The sequence below is a fragment of the Zootermopsis nevadensis genome, unplaced genomic scaffold, assembly GCF_977971745.1.
Source record: "Zootermopsis nevadensis isolate Lab colony 2312 unplaced genomic scaffold, Znev_1.0 Znev_ptg000008l, whole genome shotgun sequence".
Lineage (NCBI taxonomy): Eukaryota > Metazoa > Arthropoda > Insecta > Blattodea > Termopsidae > Zootermopsis > Zootermopsis nevadensis.
The window spans coordinates 13799721-13820558 of NW_028259140.1; the positions used below are offsets into that span (position 1 = coordinate 13799721).

Below are 20838 nucleotides of genomic sequence, written 5' to 3' on the forward strand. Positions count from 1 at the left end.
TTCAAGTGACTCGATTGGCATAATTCACAACACATTTTAGAAGACGAATGGGCCTATTTTACCAATGCCATTTAAAATTGATATTTTAATTATAATTTTAACCAAAAGAAAAACATTAAAATAATGACAGGTGTTATAAAGTCTCTTGAGAGAATTGTTTAAGAAACTTAATATATTAACCTCTACAGGTGAATTCTTACTCTTACTGTTATTTGTTATGGACAACATGGTAAGGTTTCAAACAATTTGTCACTCACAGCATAAACATGACCTCCATATGAAAAAGTTATGTACAAGAGAGTAAATGATTTCTTAAACTCAAAACGCCTTTGCAGGTGAACTATTTGGATTTGAAAAAAAATTTCTCAACTGATAAAGCCCTGTTCAGTTTTACAGATGGAATCTTAAGTGCACTAAATAATAAAGTGCAAGTTGGTGGAATATCTTGTGATCTTGCTAAAGCATTCAATTGTGTCAATCATGAATTATTACTATTAAAACTAAATTTCTATGGAATTCAAAATATAGCTGGCAAGTGGTTTAAATCATGCCTTCATGACAGAAAGCAACAAGTAGAAATAAAATCATCAAATTCAAATGATAGCACCTACTCAAATTGGGGCGTTGTAAAACATGGAGTGCCTCAAGGTTCAATACTTGGTCCTCTGCTTTTTCTCGTATATATCAATGATCTGCCCCTCAACCATCAACTCTCATTCTAAACCTATACTGTTTCCTTATGATACTAATATTATTATTTCACATCCAGAAATTGACTGTTTTCAAAATTGCATAAGTGATGTGTTTGCTAGATTCAACAAATGAATTAGTCAATAAACACATTAAATTTTGACAAAACAAATTTCATGAAATTTTGTACTAACAACATAACAAATCTAAATATAGGGTATGATGATAAAATGATTGAGGAAATAGAAACAACTAAATTTCTTGGCCTATAAATTGACAACAAATTAAACTTGGAAACACATATTCAATACATTATCCCTAAACTAAGCTTGGCATGTTTTGCTATGAGGACAGCTGCAGCACTCATGAACACAGAAACTTTGAAATTAGTTTATTTTGCTTACTTCCATTCCATCAAGTCTTATGGAATCATCAAAAAAGTATTTTACATTCAAAAGAGGATCATTAGAATAATGGCAGGCACTAAGAGGAGAGACTCTTGTAAAGAATTACTACCCAGTGAATTCTTGCTCTCACTATTATCATTTGTAGTGGACAACATGGGCAAATTTCAAACAAATACAGATACAACCTTCTTGTGCAGATTTCTAACCTCAGTAAATATCCAAAAGGAGTTTACTATACTGAAATTAAGTTATTCAGTAACATTCCACCTACTATAAAAATTTTAAACCACAATATAAAATTTTTTAAGCCAGTGTTAAAAGAGTATCTCCTATCTCACGCCTTCTCCTCTGTAGAAGAATTTATAAATACATGTAAGTAATAATGGTGAAGGTTCTCTTCATAATTATTTTGCTGTAATATTGTAGTTCCAAAAATCTGTAAATAGCTGTTACAACTATGTATTTATATTTGTACTAGAAACAAATATTGTATTTGTGCTATGACCTGTTCTAAATCCTTGGCTTAGGCCTATGAAAGATCTATGGAATGTAAATAAATTCTATTCTATTCTATACCAAATGATATTTTCACTAGCTATTAGAAAAATTCCAGGAATAAAATTATTCAGTACTCTTAATTTTATTTTTGGCAACTTTGGATGTCTGCTCCCAGAAATGTAGTGTCCATAAGTCAATACAATCTGATAGGAATACTAACATCTATTGGGACTACAGTCTCACAAAAAATCACTCAGTTCTGATGGTTTGGGTAGGGAACATGTCTTTTATGTTTTGATACGATATGGAATGGCCCATACATTCTACAGAGTAGGAGTGAGATAAAAGAATCAGTTATTTGAAATTCTTTTGTATTATGATATAAACTTTTGACATTGTATTTCTCAAATGTGGTACTTTAATTATTATTTTTAAATATTATGTGCAAGTAACTATTACTTAAAATGTCTGAAAATATCAGGTTGGCACTGCAATGGGATTGAATTTTGTGAAGCACTTTACTGTGAAGAATAATCACACTTAAATTGATGACTGGTTCTTGGAAAGACAAAATTCAGAACTATCTGAGACATAACAACATTATGCCTGACCTATATATCACAAAATTGTTACTGTAAACTGTGAAATTCAATAAACTCCTGCCACATACACAGTAGACAGCATCCTACAGGAGAAAGGTTTCAGAATATTGCAATATCCTCCATATCATTTTGATTTAAATCCAGCAGATCTAATCTGGAGTATATCAAAACAGAAAATTTCCACTAAAAATGTCTCATGTGGTTAAATTTGATGAACAATGGATCAGGGGAAGATGTATGGAAGAAGAACTTAAAAGACTCATGATAAATATAGCCTAGTAAGCAGTGATGATTTAAAATAAAGAATAATGCTGCTAAAGATGAAATTGGTGACATCGATATGAAAACAGGTCACAGTTATACTGATGTTGTGGATGAAGACTCACGGAATTAATCCAGCATTTCCATTACTCAGCCTCTTCAATAATACTTACCATTAAACCTCAGTATAATATTTATAATACATACAGAATCATGTAAAAGTTATTCCATTCCCTCCCTTCCCATATACCGCATAAGTGCATGCAAATAGAAAGCACACAGTAAATAAACTTATAATCATTCAAAATTTCACAGAGTGGTTTACCAGTTACTGTGATGAAACAAGACAAAATGTTGATTCCATGATTTTGCCTTGTAATTATTTAACATAAATATTACAAATAGTTTAGGGGCTGGAAATTTATTTTCATCTGCCGACAAAACTGATAAGCCAGTGAGGTTCAAAATCAAATATGCATGCCAAGTCTTGGTTCACGTATCCTATAGCACATTTTGAGAAAATACATTTGGTCACATTCAAGCCTTTCATGTTAAGATGTACATAAATACACAATCTTTTTGAACATCAGTTTTAAATGGTAAAATTTCTGTTTATAAATTACTGTTCTTGCTATAAAGTGACTGGTATCCAATGATTAAAGTATTTACTGTTTTGTCTTTATTTTTTCATGTGGTGGCTGTTATTGCCAAAGCTTATGTTACCAATCAATTCTAGAGTTCCAATGATGGTATGTTTCTATTAGTTTTAATGAATTTCTGGGCTTCGTCCATCTAATTGTACTGTGAACAGAACACCATGTTTTGAAAACTGAATTTGTTATCCATTCTAGGGTGAAGGGGTTGGGGCAGGTAAACTCAGTTGGTTGTATCCATTAGAAAGAGTAAATGTCAGTCACTGATCCAGCTGTTTCTAATGGACCCAACAGAGTAGACCTCCCTACCTTTTCACATGAGGACAGAAACAGATCCAGAATCTCAAATCCTGTGAACTGTTCAGAATACCCAAAATAATGGACAAAGTTCATAAATGTAGTAATACTAATAATGTATTTTACTTATACAAACTTCATGGGTGAATCTGAGGTTGAAATGCTGGATGGATTTCACTAAACATACTGAAAGGGTGATTTTTACAAAACAGATTGAAATGCCAACATTTCCCACACAGTAGTATTATGAATTGTACTTGAAATAACTGTTATCTGACTATCTTAAGGATCAATGGAATGTCATAAAGATGTACGTATGTGTACATAACATATGGCCATATAGATGCTCATGTGAATGTGTCCTGCAGCTTCAGCTTAGCTCCATAAACAACAAGCATCATATCCTGCACTTTCTTCATGATGTTATGATAAGCCTCTTGCCACACACCACTCTTTTTCTTGTACACACACCTGCAAATTAAGACAAAGCAAGCCAGTATCATTATAATCGACTTGAAATAAATACTGGCAAGACTTGTAATCCCCAAAGCTGGCAATGCCTGTTCAAGTAAGAGTGACCTGCAGTACACTCGCAGCAAGAACCTCAATCTAATGGAATACTGTTCCAAATACATTTCTGTTGCAAGAAAGAAAAAATTTTTATGCCTACTTTCCTACAAGCTAAAATCTAAAAGTTTGTGTGTTTTTAATAGAGATAGGGATTAGCTCTATCGATTGGGCCCAACTGAGTAGGTACACCTGAAGACGGAGATAGAGTCCCATTTCTGAAACGTCGTGCAATTTTATGATTTTATTAGACGATGGAAAACATCCAGAAAACTTTTTATTTTACTTTCCTACAAATTCATAAATATAGGGCAATGATAATTTGTGGCCAGCAGAATGCACATGGCCCACCTTTTACTTTTGTGCAGTTCAGTAAAATCTTGTTCCCTTTGTAACATATGACAATTTCAGTTTCAAGTAGAATTCTTGCACAGGAACAGTCAGCCTCCCCACCCCCTACCCCAATCATGCAGTGGGTGGAGAAAGGGACAATCAAATAGAATCTTCAAACACCCAAGCTCTATCCCACAGTGTTTGACTTTTGTGATTACTCAGCTAGTCATAAAAATATTGTTTATTTACTGTGGTTAATAAAAAAGAGTGTCATAATTCCATCATGTGGCATGCTTCTCCATGTTAAACAAATAATTTAGAACATTTAGTTATTAATGTGGCAAATATCTTTAAAACTAACATTGTAATTCTTAACAATAAACAAAAATGTTTTCTTATCTTCTACTTTTTCTATAAATAGTTAATGTCTGTGCATGTACATCTGCTCTCTCTGACTTTGTACTTACTAACTCATCATTACAGTATATAACGTACACAGTAACACATGGCTGGTGCATTATGGAGGGGAGGGGGAAAAAGAAGTTCAGGAAGAACAAGGTAAACCTGAATATGACTTTTTCTTTGCATATGCAAAAGCTGCAATGTTTTTGATATGCCATAATCACAGTTGCTGTTACATGTTGAATAGAAATGAACTAATTACCAAAGCACCTTGACATGTGGCCACAATTTTAGCTCAAAATATGAAGATGTTCAGAGAGAGAATGAGGTTGTTAAACATTGATGTTAGTGGTATGCAACAAACTGAATTCAAACTACCAAAACAATAAGGAGATTGGTGACGGAGGCAGTATGACCTCTGAAACGTTGGTTAACATCGACCAGACTACACAGCGCAACAACCCAGAAGACAGAAATCTTCATACTCATCGCCCTGATGATGGAGGCAGTATGACCTCTGAAACGTTGGTTAACATCGACCAGACTACACACCGCAACAACCCAGAAGACAGAAATCTTCAAGAGATAAGAAGACTACAGTTACCTGATTCAATTTGTGCCAGAAAAGTGATTTTCATCAAACTGCCTATTGCTCCTCACTCTACATGCACAGGCTTCAGGGGACTTGCTGTCTTCGCATTCAGTGGTAACCCATTGAAACTACACTACCCTCCCCATGTAACAGACCTGCCAGGGTGGCAATTGAGTTCCAAACTTACTCACGTCTATTGGAGTGTATGTGACTTGAGATTTGGTTTCTGATACTTCAATCTTGAAGCTAAGGGCAGTGAGAAGGGTGCATTTAACCTTCAATTCTGCATCCTCTGAATAAATACATGTTGGAGTTCACACAAAAGACCAAGGGCAGCACCAAAGGTATAGGTCAAATCCCTGCTGGTGGGGCAGGAGAATCTAAACCTACGGGGCTTTAAGACTAAGAAACAAGAACGAACCTCAAACGGAAGCAGTAGCTGTCACACATAACATTATGTGCGGCAGTACACTTCAGACGTGGCAAGCATGAGAAATGTTTAGCATGAAAAAGGTGCTGAAAAGTAGAAGAATGATGAGAAGAGATGAGAGTGGCGGGATGAACGCAAAAGAAAGGGAAAACAGAAAAACCCCTTTTGCACTTCCATGTTGTTCTTTTACATTCTGCACAGCAACTTCTTTAAAGCAGGTGCATATTTTTCAAAGATATCATACATAATTTGAGAACTATTTACTAAGAAGTAAGGATGAAGTGAATTTAATTAGAATTTAGAATGCATTCACTGACTGACCTGTAGAGACACCTGACCACAAGAATGATGTCATCTATGTTCCGACTAGCAACTTGCCTCTCTAAATAGTCTGCTAGCATGCTAACATCACAAGGCTGGGGTGTGACCTCACATGACACCCATTCCTTCATCAGAGACCGAACCTGATTTACGGTCATTGAATTGTACAGCGACATGTCAACCTGAGCACATGTAACATAACTCATGAAACATATAATACATAATTTAATCAAGCCCAAGAAAGCATAACAAAACAAAATTAGTTGTACTGTCAAAGCAGCATACAATATCAACAGGCACTGTAGGAAATAACATATAAGATAAGAAATATAGCTGATATAAAGATTCTGGGTCACAGAATCTCAAATGTTTACATTGCTTTGTATTTATAAAACTTTTCTATGCATCAAGCAACCAGTTCACTAAAATTAATTCTAAGCAAAAGAATGTTTGACACTTTATAGTTTGCAATACTGACAGTATCATTAAGTAAACCACAAATAAACAAAACAAACATTATGTGGTAATTAAAACCTTCAACTGGTTAAGAGTCACTTCTAATACTGGACAGTGTCTCTTGCAGGTCAACAGACAAGGAGATGATAATGTATTCCAGTACCTGTTCAATAACTGGAGACTTCATGTTGGTCACTACTTCATCCTTCTGTACCTGTAAATTGCTGCTGGACTGGCATGTCTGTAGAATTTCCTGCCTGATATCTTCTGGCAAGGCAGTTAACACTTCTTCATCCAAGTCACACACTTCATAAGGGCTGATCTCAAACTGTAGCCTTGATGTGAGTTCACCTTTGCTTGTACACACCTCCTGCTGTGGAGCAATATTGGAGGAAGCCTGCTGAGGAGAGACCCTATTCTGTACCACAGGGCTGCCCACATTACTGGCTCTCACTGTCTGTTGTGTGTTTCTCTCTTCCTTGGGTGCTCTACTAGAATTGGCCTGCTGAGTTCCTCTAGTGGCCCGCAACAAGAACCTGTCTAGAAACTTACTGCTCATACTGTCACTTTCCAGACGGGTCACCTGGATGCCAACACCTCGCATATCACTTGGTTTCACTGACAACTGCTTTGCAATTGAAAGCACCTCTCTGAAACATCAAATGTGAAGTGCAGAAACTTAACTCAGTATCCTATTCTCGACACTGCTAGTGTTTCACATACACAATAAAGACCTCCAAAGTGTCAACAAGATGTATATCAACCCTGTGATCCGAAGAACACAACAGCCAGAAATCCATCCATTAAGCATGTCTTACAAAAATTTTTAAGAGGTACAAATATTTGTTGGGTAGGAACGATCCATACAAATTAATGCACAATGCATCAAGGAACAGCATATTAAATGAATGTTTCTTTTCTTTTTCTTTTTCTGAGAACAGGAAGCAATCATCATGGGCAACTATCGCCAAAAATTGAAAGAGAAGAATTTGTATCCCAAATACTGCAATGTGAAAACATAAAAATGTATTTTGGGCAAAAACAAATAATGTGCACAATTCTGAAAGATAATGAGAGAAATAAGATTAATAATAAGGTGTAAAAACTTTGTATAACATAAAATGTGATGGCCAACAAGAACCACATACGATTATGGAATGGAATATTCTTTGCAATAACTAAATGTGCACACCACATGAATACATTATATTGAACAACTAATAGTTGCGATAAAAAATATGATTCTGATGAATGTGAAGATGAATAAACAGCTCATTGTGAAGTTTCTTTTATTACTGTACTATAACACTGTGCAATCTGTAAACTATTTCTCCAATACTGTACCACAAATTATCACAAATAATAGATGCAAGAAAAAGCACCCTCTGTGATTACAAAATGTTTTGGAAACCTGCAAATATGTTAACAATTAATCATGATATTAAATAGAGTAGGTTACCTATTATTTTAAACCCCATAAACTGGTTAAATATAGCACAATCTCCAGAGATTTACTAATTTTACTGAATTTAACATGACAAAAACTATAACAAAAGCTGAATAAGAATCACCTTGCTATTGTGTCTTGATCAGCAACAGCAGTCGTAAGAGTGGAAGAACGTGTCACATGGTCACACACCCCATGACCAAGAAACTTTGCAGTTTCTATGGGAGCCTCCTTAGCCCTTACCTGTCTCAAAAAATTCAGCATCTTTACTAAACAGACAGTAACTTCTCTTAAATATCACTTATGTTTTTGATCTTTAACACAATCAGATTCATGGTCAGAAACTTCTGATGCATACAAGGTTTAGATAGTGTTCTTGTATTTTTTGTCACAATCAATGATTGATTAAAATTTGAAATGCATAACATATTTTTCATCCAGCTCACTTTATATACAAAACTACAACATTTAAATTCTTTATTACACAATCATTATAAATGAAATTAAGAAATACAAGCAAAAAAATGTGAATGTGCATAAGCGAAAAATACATATAAAAACAATATTTATCACAATTATTACAAGCCAAGTTTTCATCACAAGGTAAATATTTAATTTCAAAAGGAACTAAAATGACAAAAAAATATATTTTAGCTTTGTGTAAGTAAATTATTTACTGACAAACAGGAAGGCATAATTGTCAACATTTAAAGCATGTTTTAAAGTAAGAGTCTCTAAGGTCTGTCAAAGATACTTACCATCAGTTTGAGCGTGATGCACCGACCCTTCAACTTGATTTTCTTCAGTCTTGATGAAACCTCGCCTGCCAACTGTTTCAGGAATGCTGTAGCTTCTTCCTGACTGGTGAATCGGATACCATAATTCACTTCAGCTGAAACAGACTTGCGCTGATGGCTGAAGCTCAGCACCCGATCATCTTTACCCCGACAGTGCATGTACAGGGCATTACCAGTCTTCACCCCGAACTCTTGCTGCAGGTGAGCCTGGGAGAAACGCTGAAGATCTGAACAAGTGCGTGCACCCATAACATGCAGAAGACTGGTCAGGTTTTGGCCCACGCCTAGTGATAGAGCACATCACATACATTCATATATAAGTTTTACAGTTCACAGTATTTGGCAGGGCAAAAGGAGAGAACGAGTGGGAACAAAATATTCACTTTCTTTAGTGAGAAGACTAGTTCATTATGTTCTCAATTCAGCAATGAGATTATTTTTAATTTATTTTCCATGTTTCCTAAGGAAAACTAAGCCTAACAGTACTATAATATTGCATCTGTCATTCACTAACAAAGCAGGGTAGCTCATGTGATAATGGATCTGATTTGTATTCAAAAAGTACCTGGTCTTGGGAGGAGCATCTTGGGTTTTATTATTTCATCAGTCCCTTCTAATAATTGTTGAATTAGTAGCTTGCAATAGATCACAATCACTTCTTCAGTCCTTCACATTTCACTGTACATAATCATTCCATCATTTCTTCAGACAATAAATAACCTCTGTAGTTCAGAGTATCATTAAATAACCTATGAGTCTACAATCAATCAACTTTCTAACCTAATGGTTAGCTTTTCATCAAACCCAATATAGAGCATCATGTCACTACAAATCACTCCTTCTTTTTCTTCTATGGCTCTCCGGTCCGTATTTGGTCCATGGCCTCCTCAATTCTCCTCTTCCATTCGGTCCTCTGTTAGGTCGGTCTGTCCGAGGCTTTGATTGAGGTTTCGAAGCATCTTCCTTTTTACAGTGCAAGGTTGTTAGCCTTGCAACCAGCCCCCAACCTGGAGGACCACGGTACCTGTCTTAGTCTGACCTCTCCCCCTCGACCTATCTTGCTAGGGAGGCCCTACCAGTAGCTATGCTACCGCCAGCATAGCTCTTGGGGTCACTGAGGTACTCAAGCCCCACCACCACGACAAGGTGCAGGTACCATTAAGTAAGGCACTACAAATCACTATATCTTCATAATTATCAATTTCCATTATCAATAATACTGACATGATAGGTAAACGTATTTCTGAGGTGGCAGCAACACTATAAATGTGGTATCCCTAAGTCTTGTATGCTAACATATCACTCATGTAAAAATAAAAACAAAAACATGGTAACAATGCAAAATCTGTTTCCTTTCCAGTTTCATGCTGATAACTGATGATCTATTAGAACAATTAAAAATCTGGTACAGTGATGGGTTTTAAACACATCTGTAAATATCATATAAAATAATTTTTCATGTGTTAAAAAGTTACAAAAATATGATGGCACACACATTCAGTAAAACTGGTGTTTTTTGGTGGAAATACAGACCTTGGAGATATGGGATTATGTTCAGCTGGCTCTTCTCATTCTTGTGAAAGCATTTTAATGCAGCAGACATTGTAAGATCATCACAGAATTCAAATTTAGAGTATGCACAAGAAAATGTCACCATCTGCCAATCTCCAATAACAAATAAAGCAGAAGTCACATACTTCGGGTTCAATATATGGATCATAAAAAAAAAATTGAACATTTTTCATTACCTGGAAGATCCTCTACCACGATGTCCAGCATGAAGTTAGTGACCATGGAGGGTTCCAAGTAGAACTGTCCATCTGGTTTGGCTTTCTTTGTGGCAAGACGTGCCTGCAAGCGGTTAGAACCAAAGCCTGCTGATGCCGAACATCCAGTTTTGTCCTGGCATAACAAAGAACACATAGAACGTGACAGGCACCATACAGAATGTTACATAATGTAGAGCAACATACCCACTCATGGATATTAGTCCATGGATTATTTAACCCTTTTACGGTTTGATAATTATGTGGTGCCACAACCCTGTCAGGTCAGGTATTTTCTCAATGTGAAAGAACATTAGTGGGAAGACATAATTGCAATATTTTAGTGATATTCTCCAGAACGCAGTTATAAGGGATAACTAAGAGTTGGCAGTAGTTTTGGGATTTTACTGCTTTGTTGATACAATGCCTAAGTGATGAGTAAGAAATTTTAAAATGCTGTGCAACAAGCAACTGTGGCATGACCCCTCAAGAGCACCTGGCAAAGGCACACTGTTCCCAACATTGTCAACTGTTTTCCAACTTTTTGTCTTACTATGAGACTTATCTTTGTTCCAGATATTTAACCCTATGTTCATGACATTTTTGTTTATTTTATCCAGACCTCTTGTAAATGCATCTATTATAATCCATTCAATTGCCACCCACTCTGTATTTCTATTGAAATTCACAAGTGAATGGCCCATATATGTATTTGCATTTGCAAGATATAATATCCTCTTCCAATTAATATATTTTAAAACACAGGTTCTCAACCAGCAACCCTCAGAAGTGTTTTAGTGCAACCCACATGCTTTTTTGTACATTGTGTCATTATGAATGATGAATAATGGTTACATGATATACAGAAACTTTGTTAATATTATCAATATCTGGCAGTATCTATTACTGCGAGAAATGATTCAGCTTAATGAAACATATCAAATCTAGAACTAGGAAGCATCTTACTAATGAACACTTGAAGGGATGCATGTGAATGCAACAACAGAAATTAAACATGATACTGAAAGACTGCTCAAGCAAAAGTTGGATCAAATAGCTCATTAAAGACTGAATACTGAGTAACACATGAAGCTGGTTGCAATAGTAGGCCTAATTTAACAGCATATTTAATATACTGCTTTGATGTTCCAACAAACTGCCCTCAGTTATAACCTTGCAACCTATGAGTCAATAAAGGGCAAACGTGAAACCAGGACTAGAAACGGTTCATAACCCATTTTAAAGGTTCCATGACATGTTTCGTGTGCATAATGTATTCACTGCATAATTCCATCTCGTAGAAATATTTATTTTACTCAGCAGTAGGAAATCATCCTGGTTAGCTTTGGCACTTACATGTACTCTTATATCATGCATTAAGATTTCTGTTTGTTGTTTGTTTATGAGTATAATATGTGATACATCACGTGCAGATACTGCTGACTTACAAATTTTGAAGTTTTCAAAATGTGGGAACTCAGTAATACTGAGTCATTTCCTTAATGAGTTAGGCATAACTACATAAAACTGATGTACCTTGATTTCTTGTCGAAGAAATGAGGCAAACTGTACAGGGGATGTGCAGGTGTTCCGCAGAACATCCTTGCAGTCAACAAACATCTCATCACAGCTCACTGCTTCTATATCCAGTGTGAAGCTGCAAACAATATGTTAACTACAGAGTCCTTCCAAAATGACATTTCAGTTTTAACAACATACGGTACCCATGGGTAATAAGGCCTAGATGGAAATAAAGCTGTCAGTTTTGGTAATTAAGTGTCCACTTTACTACATGAAAGCACCACCTCTTAATCACCTCTTTTAAACATAAGAACATTTTCTTATTATTTTTTTTGTATTGTGGAAAGTACTAAAGTGCAAATACCACTCTTAAACAAAGAAAGGAAGTCTTAACAATTTAGTATGCTTGTTACACATTGGACAACTCATTGCAGCAAGGACCTCTGAAACACAGGTAAACTTCTACTAGACTACACAGTGCTACAACCTAGAAGACAGCTACCTTCAGATTCACTGTCATGAAAACCTCAAATCCTATTAACTGTAATTAGCTTTCTGTTCTCACTTTTTTGTACTTTTTTCTGTTGTTTGTATTTGTTTTATCTTCTTGTGCTGACTCTGTAATTTCCTCCTGTAGCTGCTCAATTAGCATGTTAAAATAAAGAACTGAATTATTATTAAAATACCTATGTACTATGATATGATTGGGGATTAAATAATACAGTATTCATGTATGACCTGACTTCTAGACCAAGATTCATCACTGCTGAAGGAATCTGAAGATAACAAGAGAAACATTTGTTAAAATACTACATCAAAGGTTTTAATGAGCCATTTATAAGACAGACCCATAAGTGCCTTATATTTTTCAGCAAATGTGCAACATGAAAATACAGCAGCCTTTAAATCAAAGCTTTTAAATAAACTTGCAGTCATGGTAAATTCTGCTGACTGTTTCTCAGTAGGTCTGTTAGCTGATGTAACAATACATTTTCAGTAGAATAGTTTAGTATTGGAAACAGGTATATTTATAACAATAAACTTAAAAACAGGATATGACTGTCTTTTTTGTTGTTACACCATGTAGTCGTGTAGAAGTTTACTGAAGTTTCGAGGTGCGTCCATCATCAGATCACCCATGATGATGGAGGCAGCAAGCAACTCTGAAATATTGATAAACTTCTACCATATCACACAGCACAACCCAGAAGACAGCCATCTTCATACTCCCTGCATGAAAATTTGAAATCTCACAGACTTATGTAGGACTTCTTACAATTTGAGTCTTAATGAATCTTAAAGTTAAGGCTTACAGGACACAGTACTAGAAAGCCTTGACAGATATGCCTTAAAAATAAAATTCCTATGATGAGGACAAGGACATGATGGTGTTTTTGAAATGTGTGGAAAGTTTAATGGTGTACAAGAAGACATCAGCCATGAACACCCACTTGCAGTTTATGACCATTGCTTTACCCATAATCTGAATTTGGTGAACCTCATATCACGACTCTCATTAAAAAATGGTGGTTGTTATCAATTAATTTCTGAAAATTCTTAATTCTCTCCTACTTATAACAACCATAAGTGAAGATTGCTGTCTTCTGGATTGTTACGCTGTGCAGTATGGTAGATGTCCACCAACTTTTCAGAGGTCATACTGCCTCCATCATCAGGGTGATGAATGAGCCAATCAAGCGGACCAGACAGTGAATGGAGTAGCTGAATCCTAGCCAATGGAAGCTGGTGTCAGATCAGGCGTGGGTGAGGACCAATAGGAGAATGTGGGCCTGTAGTGGGGTATGTGAGAGAGAGGAGAGACACCCGACATGGGGAGTTAGGTGGATGGCGGAGAAAACAACAGATCGGTGTTCTGAAAAGGGCTAATGTTTAGTGCCCCATCCCACCCGATCAAATTATCAAGTAAAAACAAACAAACTATCATTAAAAGCAATATGTCTAGTTATTTTTTTTGTGTGTGTGTGTGTGTGTGTGTGTAAAAGCCCTCCCACAGCACAGTTCAAGTTATGCCAATGAAAATTGTTAAGGAGAGTAAGTAAAACAGATTAACAAAATGAAAAATTAATTATTTTTCTTTCTATCTAACAAACAAGAATGCAGAAATTTTCAGATTCTACTGACTGATTTTAAAGTCCACTCACGCTGCTACAGTATTATAGAGGCAGTAGGACACTTCTTTATATCCCTCAAAGTCGTATGGAATGGTCTTCAGATTCGGACAAAGTTTAAGGGCTGTTCCCAAGAACATTCCATTCTTCAGACCACATTTTCTGGCCTCATAACTGCATGATGCAATCTCAGACAGAGAATCAATCTCATCCACATTGCTAACAGTCTCAATTTCTGATTTCTTCTTGTAGTAGTTCATCTCAAATGCAAGATCGACTCCTTTACGTTGATGTGAAGGAGCAATATTTCCTTTAGCGTGTGTGACAGCAACAGGCAAACCCTTCAAGTGTGGCCTGTCCCGCAAGCCAACAGACACAAAGAAGCAATCCATATCAATGTGCATTATCGTCCTATCACTACTCAAATTCTGGGAATTGTTATTCATTGTACCAAACTCCCGTAATCTCTTCTGTCCAGGGAACCTGCCATCACTCTCTTCCCTGAGCTGTGTCACATACTGTTTGAACAAAGCGCCCATTGTGGAAATGTGGTGCAGGCGAGAGTGGCTGTAAAACTCAGAGAGGAAGTTTGGTTCAGTGGCATTGCGTGCAGTGGCATGTGACAACTGCTTTTCCTCAGCAACATCACTAGTGGACATGTCAGTCTGTATAATGCTTGCTGATTTATTATTCTCACTAACAGTCTTTGTTCCCTGAACTACAGTCACACTTTCCACTTCACTCTGGCCAAAATTCAACCGTGCCTGTGCTCTGGATGTGTACAGAAGATACTGTCGATAATCCAGCAGCCTGCGCTCCTGCACACTGTCTACAATCCAATTTGGTTTTACCACCTTCATTGTTCTCAGCTGCTTCAGCTTACAGTTTGGCAGGTTGGAGGCTATAATATGTGTTGTCTTGTCTGACTGGTAGTGGTGATACATCCCTCCATGCATCATCATCATTCTTTTTAGTGAGTCTGCAGATGGTACTGCAAAAACAACAGTAACATATAAAGAACACTTTCCTGGGGTCCAAAGCACAAAATCACCTCAGTAGTTCTTAAATGCAAGATTAAAGATCAGTAAATAGTAACAGATGAGAAACAAAAGGGCATTTTATTGCCAAAGTTTGGTAACATCATAAGATAAAAATAGTAGGTTGTTCCATACTTCACTCCAAACCATCTACATGTTTTGTTCTCCTATTCACTTAACACTTAAAACTCTGCCAATTTCATAGTGCAAGATGTTAGTGTAATCATCAGCCATGACACTGAACAAGTTAGCTGACTGTGGTTTTTCATGTAGTTGGCAATCAGCTATTCTGATGGAGGTAATTTACAGTTTTCTTCAGTTCTCCAAGTAAATACCTTAAAACAGTTTGTAACCATTTTCTTCAACATATATCCCTGTCCCATTTCTCATCTGACATTATGCAATACTTGATACAGAATTCTAAATTAAATAAAGAAAAAATGGACCAAAGAGTCATAGAGCTATTGGTCCAAAAAATGGATGTTCACCCTGCACCATCACTCTGTAAAACAATTAATTGTGACTGCAACAGTGTGGGAGTCCTTCGAGAAATTCAGCCGCTCTACCAAAGCCAGATCAGATGCATGATCTAGCCATGAGCCCAACCATGAAACACTTGAATACATACCTGTGTACCCATTCACGAAGATAGCCACACCATGGAAGATATTGCTGCTAGCATTACTCTGGCTACTACCCTCTTTTGCAACATCTTCTGAAAACTGTTCCTGCAATTTTGCTTTCTTTGCTGCCATATATCCACCCTGAAATAAATTTCATCATTCCATTAACAATAAACAGCAACACAAGTCTCGTGCTTCTTATGTTACAAAGATAAATTAGGATTATATTTATTATTTATCTTATGGTTATATTACAACACATGAAATACAAGAATATGATGGACATTACAAATATAATATACTAGAATACATTACTATAGTTTTAGGTCAAGATTGACAATCCATTCAAGTGCTGGTGGAGAGGCTAGGAGGAAATCCCCTGGGTATGCCTTCAGGTGACATTCCTGCACAATATGTTTGATGGTCTGATGACTCGCACCACAGTCACAGTTGGCTGTTTGAATATAAATTAGGATAAAGTACCTTCACTCAAAATTAAATGTCTTGCAATACTTCAGAATTAATATGGGCTAAAATATCTTGAGGTTTTTCATGGTTTTCCTAAAGCCTACAGGCAAATGCCAGGATAGGTCACAACTGATTTCTCTCACACTGTCTCCAAATCATGTAAAATTATTTTTTGATTTTTCATTCAATACTATACAAATTCTGCAGTACACAGTGTGTCATTACCAAGTTGGGAACAAATAACTGTCACACAGGTAGTGTCATTCTGTGAAATCCTTACACGGTTTTAGAATGCTAAAATATGTTTCCTTGGGCTACTCAATAATGGTGTACAAACTACTGAACTGTTTAGAGGTTCAATCATGCAGTTGTCACCCACATCTAGATGAAAATAACCATGTAAAATTGTGGAACAGCCAGCTGTTAGTTAAGTATATGAAGCAACTACCCCTCAAATATAATAACAGAATGTTCAGTATATACTACTAGCTGCATGACACTTTGATCAATACCCTATAAATTCCACTTCTAAAATATTCTAAGTCACTGACCCATTGGAAAAATCTCCACTGAGCATGAGTAGCTACTTGATAATGCAATATAATGGACATCAGATTATAAGTCACTACTTTTCTTGACTGTACATACTACTCGGTTGGAAGGCATCCAGTGCTATCAACGTTCCTTGTTCAGTGGAAATTCTAATTGGTGGTTCTGGAGGTCAAGCCTCCCATTAAAATTCTTAACAGCAGAGATGAGATGTGAGGACAAATGACGTGTACTATCACAATGGCTAGTATTGAACATGCTTCCAGTAACCCAATTTCAACAGTTTATAACAAAATCATTGCATTCTCGTCTGCTGGCTAAAGTGTCGAGTTGGGGATCCCTCTGTGTACGTTTGCTTTAGTTTATCAGCAATTGAAGGAACACACAGAACATAAGGATACAACAAAAACAAATCCTAATTTTGAAACAGGTTCCACAGGGCAGGCAAACTGTTTAAGGGGAGGGAGATGTGGGGCCCTGATTCCTTGTTTTACGAAATTATTTCAACCCACACTAATTAAACCAACATTCATCATACCTAACCTAAAATATTTAATTATGTTTACCCATGAAGCAAATCCATTATCTCCAGAAGTCCGCCTCTGCCGTCGCTTGTGCATTCTCGTGCAAATTACATCACCTCTAGCAAAGTAACCATCATCATAATTCTTCCACGTTATTCTAACAAATTGATTTCAATCACCGCCAACTATCACAAAAGATAGCAGAGAAAGATAATATCGCCAACACTTTCAGCAGATCAACATCTAATCACGGTTACCAAAATTCTACTCAATGTGTACTACTCCAGCTGTTGTTTTGAGGGTATTGTAGCAAATGCAACAGATTCTGGAGTTAATTAACGCTCTTATGTACATTAAAAAGTGGAATATGATCTTCGTTACAATTAAACTATAACTTAATGGTAAAATACAACAACAGATCCCACTTCATGAATTATTTGCACTCTTTGACCTAAACTATTATAAAAATAAATTTACCAGCGCTACTGTTTGGTGTTGTATTTATCTTGAATATAGCTGGAAGAAAAAGAAGATGAGTTAAATTAAAAACGAAATGGAAGAAGTGAAAAAAGTAACTTTTCTTTGGTAACCTAATTTCGGTACGTTTACGTTCGGTGATACGAAAAATAGTAGACAACCAGACCCAAAGGCAGAGAAATGATATGACTTCCACACAGGCCATCGCTTATTTTCTGTATTGCCGCCTTAGTGTGTGTAGTACATTATTAAGCCCTATTCAATGACATGACTGACATGTGTTTTGTTTGATCACAATGTGATTAAATATTAAACGACTCCTGATGGGGTTTCTTAACCTTTCCTAACCTAGCCTTTGTTTATATGTACATGGAATTGCAACCAGCTGTACAGTTTTAATTCCACATATGCATTGAAAATTATAAAGGAAGGATATGTTGGTTAGTCTGAAATTTGTACCTGCCTAAGTGAACAGTATGTTGATCCATGCTGCTATTGTAAAAGTTCAGAATTATGACATGTCATATAAATAGCATTCTTCAGTGCTTTTATTTTCTGAATAGCATACAGGAGTAATTAAAACATGTCATGTTAATTGAAATAAAACTGTTGCTGTATTACCACTCTATAATATTGTCAAATTATTGGAGGTTTGAACTGTTTCATTGCAGTGATGGTGATCCTGCATGCAGAGTGAATACTGTCATGTCAAACACTGCAGCCAGTCACAGCCAGTTACCCATGGCATGTCATTGGAGTGGCAGCAAGCTGACAAAGTCTCAAGGTGAAAAGAAGAAGGGTGAAGTATTGTCCTTGAATATGCGCGTTGAGGTGATCCGGGAGAGCTCGAGGGGACTCTCACAGAGGGCACTTGCTCTCAAATTCAACTGCAGCAAGACACAGATACAGAACATTCTGAAAAACAGGGATCGACTTCTGCGGGAATGGAAGGAGGGGGGTAGCCAGTTTGTGAAAAGAAAGGGGAAACAGAGGAATGAAAATGTGAACAATTTTGTGTGGGAGTGGTTCAAGGAGGCACGTGCGAAAGGCTTGCCTCTTAGTGGTCCTATTCTACAGGAGAAAGCTCGAGAATTTGCTGCATTCTTTAACGTCGAGAAGTTTAATGGCAGCAATGGATGGTTGGACAGTTTTAAAAAGCGTCATAAAATTGTGTTCAGGGAGATCCATGAAGATAGTGAAACTGAGGAAGCTCACTGGAGACTTCATATGGCAACTATGTGTGAGGGCTATGAGCTCAGGGATGTGTTTAACATGGATGAGACTGGACTGTTCTTCAGGGCAGTGCCTGACAAAACTATAGACCAAGAGACAGTATGTCATAGAGGAGAACTTGCAAGTGAAAGACTGACATTGTCTTTTTGTATCAATGCTCTGGGAGAAAAAGAGCCCCTGGTTGTCATTTACCCCAAATGTTTTAAAGACAATGATGCTCCCCATCTGGGTGTGGAGTGGTATTCAGATAGTAATGCATGGATGACTCCAGACATCTTTTGTAAGTGGATCACTAAATTTAATGAGAAGATGATTCAGGAGAATAGAAAGATCCTCCTCTTCTTGGATGATGCCCCTTGTCATCATCCTTTGGAACTGTCAAACATTAACTTAATCTTCATCCCTGTCAGTTCTACAAGTCGTTTACAGCCACTTGAGCAAGGCATTATCCAGACATTCAAAATGTTATACAGACGGAGAATGCTGAGGTCACTGGTTGCCAGAATGAATGGTACGACAACTGTTACGCAGCTTGCTCACCAGATAACAGTTTCTGATGCCATTACATGGGTGAAGTCTGCATGGATGGAAGTGAAGCCTTGTATAGCCCAGCGATTATTTGCCACGTGTGGTGTGAAAATTGAACAAGCGAATGTGGCTCTTGAGGATGACAGTGCCACAGAACTTGATAGTATAACAATAGAAATATCATCTCTGGGAGAAGCAGCGGGCATTGATGTAGAGTTGGAGTCAGAGGCAAACCATGCTGTTTCATGTTACAGTCCTGGAAGTGACTGGGAACAGCAGATACTGGGGACTTCATGGAGTGATGAGCTTGGCGCAGGTGATGAAGTAGACAAATCAGAGGAACCAGCAGTAATGGCTCTTCCCCTCAGCCAGGCTCTGAGCAGCATTGCTGCTCTTAAGGCTCTTGCAAATGAATTAGGAAGTTATGACAAATTGATGAAGGCATTAGACGTGGCAGAAGAAGAGTTTGAAAACATTATAGTGAAAGAGCGCTGCCACTGTTAGAAAACTTGTTTGTACATGATTGATTTTGAATAAACATATAAGTATGTTGTCCTTGTAGATGTGGCTCATTCTGTCATTTAATTCCAAAAGCCTGTAGCTAATACAAAGAGGATTCAAATATGTTATGATGCCCATCCATTTCTTTATTTCCATAAACTGCTGCAGTGGTCTTCATCCTGCCAGAGTCCTTGTATTGATGTAGTTTCATGTTTCACATTACTGGAAGGTATGAGGTACAAGACAAAAAAAAATGGAACATTTTCATGCATAATTTCAGACCTCCAGTTACTTTTTAGTATGTCTTTAAGCGCAAAATGATTTAGTGCTAGCTGAGTAACTTTAAATTTAATATGGATGATGTTTATAAAAATTATCAACCAAATTCAATTTCAATTCATACAATATATGTAGGCATAAATTTTCTTATAAGCCTATGTTTTTAAAAAATTTCTAACAAAAGCTGTGGGTTTTAACAAAACAAATATCTTGCTGCATGCATGTTTTAGACATTAAAATAATTATTAACGATTATAGATTAACAAAGCAGGACTGTACAGGAAAACAAATACACATGGCAATAGACAGTTGTGACTTAGCTTATGTCCAAATTAAGCCAAGAGAGGCTACTGAAAATCATGAAAAAGTCAATTTCTTGGTATAACATGAACTGGGAACTGCATGTATGCTAACACCACTTCAGAATATTTATTAAATATGAAAAAGTCA

At 36.6% G+C, this 20838-nt stretch overlaps 1 protein-coding gene across 5 annotated transcripts; it reads right to left on the reverse strand.

The window, feature by feature from the left end:
* Positions 1–1066: 1066 nt before the first annotated feature.
* On the reverse strand, positions 1067–17945 carry Rev1 (Rev1 DNA directed polymerase). 5 transcript variants are annotated; one of them, XM_022062872.2, is made up of 11 exons: positions 17413–17538; positions 16145–16283; positions 15835–15970; positions 14203–15160; positions 12056–12176; positions 10502–10655; positions 8715–9037; positions 8081–8199; positions 6673–7159; positions 6054–6235; positions 1067–3879 (listed from the first exon to the last, which is right to left on the reverse strand). In XM_022062872.2, the coding sequence occupies exons 3-11, from the start codon at positions 15959–15961 to the stop codon at positions 3756–3758; spliced, it is 2595 nt and encodes an 864-aa protein (XP_021918564.2). In that variant the 5' UTR covers positions 15962–15970; positions 16145–16283; positions 17413–17538; the 3' UTR covers positions 1067–3755. The 5 variants fall into 5 exon arrangements, with proteins under 5 accessions (XP_021918564.2, XP_021918565.2, XP_021918566.2 ...); XM_022062873.2 differs by lacking the exon at positions 17413–17538 and adding an exon at positions 16849–17366; XM_022062874.2 differs by lacking the exons at positions 16145–16283; positions 17413–17538 and adding an exon at positions 17848–17945.
* Between the last annotated feature and the right edge of the window lie 2893 nt (positions 17946–20838).

Bases quoted from the DNA above. Each gene is read 5' to 3' on its own strand.
- Rev1 (XM_022062871.2), bottom strand. From the start codon at position 17,466: ATGCACAAGCGACGGCAGAGGCGGACTTCTGGAGATAATGGATTTGCT. The intron at 9,038-10,501 runs GTAATGAAAAAT...CTCTATCACTAG, and splicing joins CGTGGTAGAGGATCTTCCAG to GCGTGGGCCAAAACCTGACC. The intron at 3,880-6,053 runs GTCAGTCAGTGA...CTTAATTTGCAG, and splicing joins GTGGTCAGGTGTCTCTACAG to GTGTGTGTACAAGAAAAAGA.